This window comes from Panicum virgatum, chromosome 1K (genome assembly GCF_016808335.1).
Source record: "Panicum virgatum strain AP13 chromosome 1K, P.virgatum_v5, whole genome shotgun sequence".
NCBI classification, from domain to species: Eukaryota; Viridiplantae; Streptophyta; class Magnoliopsida; order Poales; family Poaceae; genus Panicum; species Panicum virgatum.
In genome coordinates, this window is record NC_053136.1 from 28689612 (window position 1) to 28701069 (window position 11458).

The 11458-nt window shown below is 44.0% G+C and overlaps 1 protein-coding gene across 3 annotated transcripts in view; it reads right to left on the minus strand.

Annotated features, from left to right (window-relative positions):
• Nucleotides 1–10343, minus strand: part of LOC120701443 — an 83291-nt gene extending 72948 nt beyond the window's left edge. Inside the window, exons 1-11 of one of the 3 annotated variants that reach the window (XM_039985486.1) lie at nucleotides 10068–10343; nucleotides 8818–8899; nucleotides 6972–7075; nucleotides 6499–6594; nucleotides 6337–6384; nucleotides 5593–5646; nucleotides 4392–4495; nucleotides 4198–4315; nucleotides 2928–3029; nucleotides 2663–2851; nucleotides 2430–2587 (exon numbers count right to left, since the gene is read on the minus strand). In XM_039985486.1, the coding sequence (XP_039841420.1) occupies nucleotides 2430–2587; nucleotides 2663–2851; nucleotides 2928–3029; nucleotides 4198–4315; nucleotides 4392–4495; nucleotides 5593–5646; nucleotides 6337–6384; nucleotides 6499–6594; nucleotides 6972–7075; nucleotides 8818–8899; nucleotides 10068–10082 (1070 nt within the window). In that variant the 5' untranslated portion in view covers nucleotides 10083–10343. Of the gene's footprint in view, nucleotides 1–2429; nucleotides 2588–2662; nucleotides 2852–2927; nucleotides 3030–4197; nucleotides 4316–4391; nucleotides 4496–5592; nucleotides 5652–6336; nucleotides 6385–6498; nucleotides 6595–6971; nucleotides 7076–8817; nucleotides 8900–10067 lie in introns of those variants that run through there. The other 2 variants (XM_039985491.1, XM_039985497.1) reach the window with 2 other exon arrangements.
• Nucleotides 10344–11458: the final 1115 nt, after the last annotated feature.

The following is an 11458-nucleotide window of genomic DNA, read 5'->3' on the forward strand; positions in this document are numbered from 1 at the left end:
CCCCTCGAGCGCCACCCAAGCCTGCCGTGCGGTGCCGCCGTGGGTCCTGACGAGGTCCTGAAGATCTAGGGAGATGGTCCCAAAGATCCAGGACATGGCGACGCTGTTGAGGCGCAGCCACGCCACGTCCTGCGCCTTGATCGGTGTGTCGAGGAGGACGTGGTCGTCGAGGGCGTAGCGGCGGAGGGCGAGCAGGACCTGGTCCCGCCAGCGGCCGTAGGAGGACACCGGGTCGAGGAGGACGGTGACCAGGGCAGTGATGTTCTGGACGCCGGCAGCCTGGAGGTGGAGCTGGGCGACCATGGGGTCGGTCGGGTCATACCGGGCTCCAGATCCAGCTGGCGGGGCACGGCAGGAGGAAGAGGCGCCGGGCTCGGGGTCGACGGGCAGCTGGCCGGAGGAGACGCGGAGGAAGCGCTCCGCCTCGGCGACCCGGAGAGCGGAGGCGTCGGCAGCGGCGCGCTCGCGCTCCCAGGCGAGGGCAGCCACGCGGACCCGCTCCTGGGCCGCCGAAGCCTCCAACTTGGCGGCGAGGAGGGCCGCGGCGAGAGTGGCGTCGGCCTGCTGTCCGCGAGGGCGGCGGCGGAGATCGGCGCATCCGCGGGCGACATCCCGAGCCCGGTCCACGCAGCATGAGGCGCGGCATCGGCGGCGGGCTGCTTGCCCGCAGTGACGGTGGCGCGGTGGGCCGCGGCAACGGCGGCGGGATCCTGCAGCACCTGCGCCGCGGCCTGCAGGGCGGTCGAATCGACGCCCGCGGCCTGCAGCAGCTGTGCCGCGGCCCGCAGGACGGCCGGATCGACTGCGGCGGCGCGCTGGGCAGCAGCGTGGGCGCTCTGGGCAGCGGCCGCAGCTGTAGCAGCGTCGGGCTGCACCTGCATCGCCTGCTGCAGGGGAGCTGCAGGGGAGGAGACTGCAGGGCGGCAGCGCTCTGCTGCAGTTGCTGCACGGCGGCGCTCCCCCCCCCCCCCGCGCCTGCACCCGCGGCGGGGGCGGCGGCGGCAGCTGCGGGATCCGCGGTGGCGCCATCCGGGGCCGGCAGGGAGGAGACCAGGGCGGCGGGCGGCCTGGACCCGGCACCCGCGCCAGCACCAGCTGCTGCAGCGGCGGCGGCGGGCTGCAGGGCGGCGACGGGCCGGATCTGCGGCCAGGAGCCCGCTGCGGCCCAGGCAGAGGAGGGGGCGGCGCCAGGAGAGCTCGGCGCGGCAGCAGAGGAAGATGAGGGGAGGGGAGGGAAGGAGGAAGGGGAGAAGAGGGACGGCGCCGGCGGCCGGCGGCCGGCCATGGCTGCCGGCGGCGGCGGCTGCTGGGTAGGGAGGAGAGGAAAAGAATTAGGCTGATACTATGTAGAAGGGAAAATAATTGATCTATTCCTCCAACCCTAGATGGGTGGGTATATATAGAACCTATACATGGGCCTCTAGATGGGCCTCTATACACATGGGCTCAATATACTCCAACAATCAGTAACAAACATTTCAAATCATAAAACTAATAAATATCAAAGCATACATTACTACATTAGACTTAGTAACCGCACAGGACTCAAGACCTTTTATCAAATTCTGCAATAAGTAATAAAACTGAATGATGTATCGCATCTATTTACATATAAACCCCTAGAATGCATAACCACTTAAAAATAAGTGGCATTAATATAATTTTAATATAATTTGCTACGATATGATTCAACAACAATTTTTAAATGTGTACTTTGGACTGTGGTGATATTCTAAAAAGGAAGCCGGGAGTGATAGCATGTTATTTTCCCATTTCAAATAAAGGGAGCAGTATTAAAATGTTTCAGATGTTACAGCATATAGAAGCAATAGGGACTACATGTCAATACAAAAAAAAAAGGCAAACATGTCATTGAGGACTGTATAAATTGCTATGTAATTTTTGGACAATTTTTCCTTTTCATTATTTATAAAGGCCTGGTCGGTACATCAATCCTCCACTTGTCTTTTTCTGCGAGTTAACTGCTAAAAAGATTGGGGAAGAATAGACAAAAACTTGCTTAAAAAAATAATTTCCAACAAATCCTATGATCAATGTATTATCATGTTATCTCCACTATTACCTCCTCTTCTAACGTTCCTACCTCCCTTCCTCTAAGCATTTGATGGGTTTTCAAGAACATCACAAAGATGTGTCAATGTTATTGAGGAAACGTGACCGAGGAGATGTGGTGCGCAAAGGTGACAGGACATACATATTGAAGAAGCAAGGGCAGAGATACAGGAGTAGAGGTGCCTTTGCACTGGTAGTAAAGGGGAAATTCAAACAATCTAACCGGGCAAAAGAGAGATTCTGTCCAATGATTTTATACAAAGCAAAGGCCTTCCAAAAGTTAGATTAACTATTTTACTCAGCGTGGGAAGGAAAATAATAGAAATGAAGAAGCAAGGACAAATGGAGCTTATTACCATAGTTTCTTTTGTCGCAGACCAGCAAGCATTGCATAACGCCACCAAGCACGACGATCTTCCTTTACTGGTACAATAGGTCGTAAGTGAGACACATCAACACGTGTTCTAAACCTTGAGAATGTTTCCAAGAGTTTAATACCATCATAATACTGTGCCTGGTATAGAATTGCAGATAGCAGTAAGTAATTGTAAACACAATAACTGACAATACTAAAGAAGTAATGGGGTACCTCAGTTACAGTTAAAGAAACATCACTCAGGACAAGTGAGGCTTTCTCAATAGGGGTATCTGGATCCCCTCTTTCATTCTTTCCAAGTCGTTTATATTTAAGAGTTCCATTTATAGGTGAAACTAAGTAGTTCCGATTTACTGCCCATATGGAATTTACAGAGTGATCATCAATGCCATCTTGGAATATCTGTGACAGACCATTCAATCATAAGTGGTGGAAAACAGGTACAAAACAAAGGTGTTATGACTGACACGAGAACAACCTCTCTCCACTCAGTAGGATTTAGATCTTCCCATTTCTTACTAAGCTTCCAAGGTTTGCTGTCGGAGTCATGGTAGATGGCCAGCCTATGCAGTTCGACAGACTAAACAATGACAACAACAAGAATGAAAAAATAATTATCTTGATTATATAAACAAAAGCTGATAATCAAACAGGAACATCATAGCTTATAATGACATTAATACTGTGAAAAACATATCAATTCAACCTAAAAAAAATAATAGTGCCACTTGCCAGCCTCAAATATCAAGTAACGAACCATCCAGGAAAAAAAATAAGAAATGTTCGAGAGCATAATAGCAATAAACAAAAAGTAAATGATGGTGAAAGATCAACCAGAACTAATTCCAACATTCACCAGTGATATAAAACTTGATTGTACAAAAGAATTCCAGTCATCACAGACCAACCTACAAATCTTATGTCGCATTGTCATTATGTCTAGTAGCTGTTACTCGTCTATAAACATTGTAATGATATGCAGTAGGGGTGGTAATGGGCCATGGCCCTAGTGGCCTCTTCACAGCCCAACAAGGCCCTTAAATTTTTTAGCTCAAAATTGTATAAGATTAGAGCCCAGCCCTTTTACGGCCCGGGCCCTTAGATTTTCTAGTTCAAAATCTTGGGCCCTTTACCACCCCTATATGCACCTCTATTTGAAAGCCATAAGACAGTATAGGCAAAAAGAATTGAAAATTCCTGTTGTAATTCCTGTTCCATGTGAATTACAAATTCGTCTATAAAGATCCAGTAAGACAGTATTCACTAGGCATTGGATTTACAAATTCCATTTGAAATTCCTGTTCCTTCAACCCAGTGTTGTTCAAGCATCATGGCCTAATTACAAGCAAAAGGCAGTGGCTATATGAATAGTGAAACTAACGTTTCAACCTTCTATAACTAAAGTATTAAACTATTCCTACTGTTAACAAGAAAAGGAGAAGACAAATCGGGTGAAAGTGACTTTCTTTTTTTCTAATATTATTCATCATGGCCTAATTACAGTGTTTAACACATACTGGTGGCTGAAGTTTTCCACTACATACTCTGAAACCATACCGTCATCAGGGACCGAGGGGGTGCTATTTACTAGTATCATAGCTGCTGCTAGGCTAGTCAGCTAGCTTGACATGGATTTCAATGTCAAATCTCATCATCAATACAAAAAAGAAAATACGATGCTTCTGATATGACCGGTTACTGGTAAAAACAGAAAAAGGAAATTACATGCTGTATTAATGTGCTCTAACCTTTCGCAGCTTATCTAGGGCTACACCGGCATCAAATGTCTCATTACCATCCTCATCCACTGTAACGGCTGCAAGTTTTGATAATGTGAAACCAGACGCGAACGGGTGCCCAGAATTGCTGGGGAGAATCAAAGAAAACATTAAAAAAATACAAGAAAATAAGAAGAGGCTAAAACAGATATTGTTTAACAAACCTGACAGAATCTTCATATCTGATGTGTACGTTACTGATGGTTACTTTAAGATTACCAATAATTGTAGATATCAAATTGTATAGCCATGAATTTCCACCTGGTACCTAAAATAATGGAAGAATTATATCAGAATGGTTACTAAGCCCCAACCACTTTACAAACAATTACAGACCACACAATCAAAGAACGATATGATTCAAGAGAATCAAAGCCCTCAAAGCCACAAGAAAATTATAACAAAATTATGGAGTGTCTTTTATCTATTAATGCTGATGTTTGTTTAATGAAGAGAAGCTTCAGGCCATGATCCTGACCGTGCATTCATATGCTACAATGCACCTTGTGAACCATCACGTATCAAGTACCGATACTCCTCCAATACTTACCGGAAACCGATACTCTGAGACTTATCGGACAAGTATCAGAAATTTTATAAATACATAAAATAATCTGGATACTTTGTTGATACCTTTCTAATTGTTTCCTGACACCTAGAAACCCTATCATCTGATTTTGTCTATAAATATATGTCCTCTATACATGTAAGGTGGATGAATTATTACATCAAATACTGAGCAATCAGACAATCCAAAAAACATCTTAAGCTACTATTTTTTAAAAGCGGAAAGGCGATGTAAGGCGAGCCACCACCGCCTTATCGCCTTAGGCAAGGCGAGCCACCACCGCCTTGTCACCTAGGTGACGCCTAGGTGACGCCTTGAAAACACGGAAGCTATGTTTATGATTATGTGTACTTTTTTGTTTTATCTATATTATATATTTCTATAAATATGAATATAACATATATGTCCCCATATCGATGTTTTTGGGAAAATGGCATATCACGGTATCAGAGCATCGCTGTATCGCGTATCCATATCGCCATATCTGGGAACAATGTGCCAGCTCAGGGAAAAGATAGGCCTACCTCTGGATGTTGGGGCTGCGGTTATACTGAGTGTGTTTGGATGAATGATCTTATATTTTATTATATACCAAAATAGATATTTATTATACACCAAAATAGACATTTATATGATTATATCACTTTGTTTAGTCTACACAACGTGGAGCCGGGAACTGGAGCTCTGCCAAACAGGGCATACTCAATATGAATGTAGTTCACTAGTATAGTTTGGACAAATAACAAAGAAGCAAAAAATGTTAAGCACTCAAGAGACAAATATGTTAAGGATCATACAGGTCCTCCTTTTGAGTTCCTACTTGTTGCTTCAAGAGTTGCTGCCTCTGCAGCCTGCAAAACAAGGGAGAAAGCATTAAAAGCTGTTTGTGCAAAAAAAATGTAAGGAAAAAATAGAGAATGGGATAACAGATCAAGCGGAACTGAGAAAGCAAGAAAATAACATCAGACACAAGAAAGGCGCAACAGTTAATTCGTAACTCAACAGAAGATTGCAAGACTGCTGGGGTTAAAAACAACACTTAAATCGTAATAGAGAAAAGGCTGGCTGATTCTTTGAGAAGTTCATAACCATACAAGAAAGGGTGCTCAATGACAAGGTCACTAAGGTGGAGCTGAAGTTAGTTTGGTGGAAAACTGGCAATCACTTTAGACAACTGGAACAGAAAAGACTTCGAGCAAATTAAGTATATCAAAAAATACATGATCTTAGATCAGTGGTGCTACGAATCAGTGATTTTTTTAATGTACCACATGAAAGAATCAATCCATAATGCCAGAAAATGCTAACTCAAGGCAAAGAATCTTAATAGAATGCACACTCCTAGCATAAATATAGCACAAGCAAATGAAAGGCAAGAACAGATGCATACTTAGGCATAAAAAAAACTCAAAGTAATACAAGCTCAGGTGCGAATTCATTTTGAATTGGCCTGTTCACCTTGCGTAAATATAACAAGATCAATATCTTAACTCTTGACTGTCAGAAGACAAGAAGCGACAATGACATAGCATGAAACAAACCTCAATCTGCTGAAGCTTGGCTTCAAAAAGTTTTTCTCTATCTTCTTCCTAAAGTTGAAAAAGAAGACAAAATGGAAATATATAGTGAGAAATATGAACTGAGGAAGTCTATTTCATAGAACTATTGTTTTAGGTTAAACCTAAAATACCAATAATAAATACCTTTATAGTCTGTCCGTTAGGAGCAGGATGAGCAAGAACAAATAGACGATCAATAAGAACAATGACTGGTTCTTTACCCAGGCTCTTCCATGGGACCTATCAGAAATTACACTTCGGCATTTACAATTCACAAACAGAAAGACACAGGAGAACAAGAAGTGCTGATAACGAAAGAAGATAAATGGTGACTTGCTGTAGGGTTAGATGCTATTCATATTAAGGACTGCACAATTAAGCAGATTCTAATCCAGATGGACCTTGTGTATACATGCAATGTAAAATATAATATGTTAGTTCCCCATGAATAATATATCGGCATGTACTGCTGAAAGAAGTAAATTATCCAGTTTCAAAATGCCACTCATGCTACATGATAACAGCTCTAATAAACAACCACTTGATACTGTGATGCAAGAAAAACACCACAAAATTGAAACCAGAAACAATCATGTATGGTGCAATAAAATATTTACCTTTAAGGTTATGGTGCCAACAAACCCAGCTTTCACTGTCACTGGAAGCCGGAGAGAATTGAGTGCTTCAGCCTTAAGTTTTAAGTCTTTTAGAACAACATCACCTTTACAGACAGAAATGAAAGCAGGGTCACAAAATCACAAATAAAATACCTACACAAGTAGCACAGTAACTGCTGAAATTTTTGAACATAATGGTAACTGATAAAGCCATGTTAGATGATTGTAGAGTATAACAATATGAAAAAAGGAGCATGGTAGCGATAGAGTCTCATCAGGTGTTTCATCTTTGAAAACAGGACCCATGAGTGTTAGATCAAGTGACAGGTTTCCTGGTCCAACCATCGATTCAAACGGTCAGGCAGCTGTTCAGAAAAATATATTATTATATGTTTGATTCAATTCAAACTTTTAACTCAATATGATTTTGATTTTTGGATGCCCACCATTATTATAGGTCCCAATTCTTCGGCACACAGCGGTGGTGGAACATGTGGTCATCTTTCCGAATCAGGCTTTTATAGTCTTTCCCAATAGGACTGCTAGTTCAATCTAGTTGTAAATTCTGCGCTACAAATCATGGTACTAATTTTGAAAATGTCTCGCAGTGCCCTTCCCTGCAAGCTGCAGCGGGCGCCAGGTGCTGTGCTGCTACAACCTTCCAGTGAAGGATCTCAGTGGCTCAGGATGTGTCAGGTAACATCATTTAGGGCGTGTTTGGCAGGGCTCCGGCTCTTCCAAAAACAGCTCCGGCTCCGGCTCTTCAGATGGAGCGGCTTCTCTGGTGGAGTTGGAGCCGTTTTAGAAAATGTTTGGCAAAACAGCTTCACTTGTTAGATTGATGTGTAAGCCGCGTGAAGCCACGATTTCATGGCTTCACCTTGCCTGTGTAAGCCGCCGATGGCTTCAGGACCGGCTTCACGTGTGAAGCCGGTTACAAAACAAACGTTTGGGAGGGCTTCACCTGGAGCCGCTCGTGAAGCCGCTCCAGAAGCCCTCCCAAACGGGGCCTTAGAAGCAAACTTCAGCCCCCAAAAAAAACAAGCAAAGAGCTACCCTGTACCAAGCTACCACAGACGAGGTCGTGCAGATGCATGAATGTAGAGTGGTACGTTCAATAACATCCAGTTTGCAGTAGTGTCCTTCAGAAGGCAATATAGTCTAAGTTCATATGGTCAAAGGCTCTGACATATCAGATTTAGTTTCTGTCTGTCACAGCAGCAGCTTCCTCGAAGGACCCTAGTATAGTACTTCACTGAATGACAACAGAAGCAGGAATGTTTACCAGAAGTCAACTTCCTATACATCAATAATTGTCAAGTCTCAAGAGAAAGCCACGCCAAACAAAGTTCTAAGCTTATGTGTTTTCAGACAAGACTACTCCATTTCCAAGAAGAGATTAGTGTGAATCACCATTAATATAATTGTGAAGCTTATGAGTATCACATAACAAATAAGAAAGCATTTTCATCATTTCAGTTTTTGACCATATAATATCAAACATTGCATGCTGTGATCCTAGTAAGCAGTTAGGTTACAAGATTTTCGAGTTGTAAGAAACTAAGAACTTGCAGGCTTTCTAACAATGGTCCCAGTTCATCCCAGGGTCATGTTTTTTAACTGGACCCACTTCATCCTACTTAAGGCCAGCACCAAATAAACAACACAGTAAAACTAATATTGGAGCATTTGGTCTAAATAAGGAAAGAGCTAGTTGTATCAAACCACTGCAAAATCGAATCGAAGCTTAGATAAGAACATAAAATAATTTCAGATTTGCAATTTACAGTACAAGAAGGAAACAATGTTTAGGCAAAAAGAAAATAACAGTAAGAAAGACATATACCTTTCCAGACACTTATCCTAAGAGCTTCGACAGAAAGCCCTTCAACATATTCACCCAAATATTTGCGTAGCAGATACAGCACCTATATATTAAAAAGTTACAACTATGTCATTGCTTAGAACATAACACTAAGATGAAAACTTTGTGGCAACATGCAAAAGCTAAATTTTATAACAGCATGAAATTAATAAGTTCTGAAAAATAGATTGCAAAACATCTAGGTGATTCACCATTTAAGCAGTAATTATTAGTTAACATGAATGAGTTAATGGTTAGAAGTAACTGTAACAACTCGTAAATTACTCACAACCCCACTGTTTACCAGCATAGTTGTTTCATACATAAGGACATCAAAGAAAATACACAATAAAAAATTGAACAGTGCGGTAGGATATCGCAGACCATATTTCTCACCGCAACAGATATGCTTAAAATTACATTAACAACTGAGAACAAGAAGTGATCAGGACACTTGTATTGTTGAATGGCCAATGGTGATCAGCTCCATTTAATGCATTCACACAGCATACAGTCGCAGGAACGATGATTATTAACTCTCACCAAATTGTAGCAAAAAACACTAAGCAACACAAAATAGCATCAATGCAAATACAAGTTAACTGCAATGGAAGAGCATCCTAACTTTAAGAGCAGAAAAGTGCATATCTTATCTTCTGGAGGTAACAAGGAATATGAAATTTGTGAAATAAACAAAAGGTACATGGAAGCTATGAAGTTCCACATTGCAATAACACAGATGCAACTACGAAAGGCAACAATATTGTGCCATACAGTAATAAATATAACAGCACATTCTACTCGAGCTAAATGAACAGACTCCTGAGCGGTTGGAATTCTGTCAAGGCTATGAAATTAAACTGAACAATATATGCATGTGCACCACAACTACCAACACTTCTGTTTGCCCCTTTAGATGCTCCCCCATATTTCAACATGAAACCCTTCCTCGAGGGAAGATCAAAGTACAAACAGCCAAGACTCAGCCATCAACACACCGAATTCCACCCCTCCAAACTGCCACCGAACCCGAAACATGATCAGCACAGATATTCAGTAACCCCGACCGAACCCACACCACTAACAACATAACCCCACTGCCGGCCTGCCACTCGATCACGCGGGCCGTCGTCGATCACACGCGACAAAAGAAAAAAAATGGCCCAGACCGAAGGCGCCGCAGGAATGGGGAATACGGAAGGCGGGAGAGAGAGAGATAGAGGAGATCATACGTGGCCCTCGAACATGGCGGTTGCTGCGGGAACGACCCGCGGGCGGGCCGAGCGCGGGGATGGCGGGGCCGGGGGCGCGCTATCGCGGCGGCGACGGCGGCGCGGTCGCGAATCCTCTCCCTCCTCCTCGAGCGCGGCGGGGTGCCGTCATGAGCCGACGGGGCCGAGAGGGCGGGTTAGGGTTTCCGCGGGGGATGGGAGCGGAGAGGCCGGGGGTGGAGAGCGCGGAGGTGGCGAGGAAGACGACGGAGGAGGCGGACTGGACGGGACGGGACGGGACGGCAGGGCACGGGATGGGGCCGGCACGCGGGGGTTCGCGGTGGTGGTGGGGTTCCTTTTTGGCTTGGTCCGGGCGGGGTCCAAGTTCGGAGCGGCTCGGCTGCGACGTCCGTGCGCCACGCTTCGGACGCACGCGGCGCGCCTGGTCAAACAGGTGGAGGGCGGGGGAAAAAAGGGTTGACGCCTTCGACGGGGGGTGGTTATATGCGAGGGCTCGCCGGCCCGGTACAGGGTGGTGGGGTTTGCCCTAGTGCATTTTTATATTTTTTTTCTTGGATCCTTACGTGTTGTCTGTTGGCAATTTTTTTTTACAGCGCTCTTTGACAATGGAACATATTAGATGCAAATCAATCTCTATGTGCAACTATAGAAACTTCAATCTGGACTATCGGATCAACATCCAAGGGGAGGGGCACAGGAGGGTGGGAGAGGGATTTGCAAAAGTGTGATTACCTAATCCAAGAGTGGGTCTAGATTGGAAAATTACACAATCTCCCGTACCCCTTGGATGTTGATCCGATAGTCTAGATTGAAGTTTTCATAGTTTGCACGGAGAGATTGGTTTGCACCTAATACGTTCCCCTTTAAGAAAGGACATTCATATAAGGCATGTTTGATTTAGTAGCGCTAGATTATTGTAGCAGACTTTAATCATCTATTAGAAGTATTAAATAAAGGCAGTATACAAAACTAACTCGACAACTCCTGCGCTACTGCGCGAGACGAATCTAATGAGGCCTTTGACTGCATAATTAGATGATGGTTATTGTAGTATTACTGTAGCAAATCATGAATTATTTAGGCTCATTAGATTCGTCGTGCAAAGATGCGTCCAACCGAGATTCTCTTCTAGTGCTAGGTGTGCAAATCATGAAAAAGTTTTGCAAATAAACTTTATTTAGTACTCCATACATGCAAAATTCTCTTCTAGTGCTAGGTGTGCCAGGGTGAACCAAAAAAGGCCTAAGTTTCGGCTCTTCCTGGTCCAAACGAGATGCAACCGCTAACAAGAAAAAATAGAGTAAATTATACTCCAGGTCTTCAAATTTGTCCCAAAAATTTTACTTGGGTCCATAAACTCTCAAATCATCGACCTATATCCCTACACCATG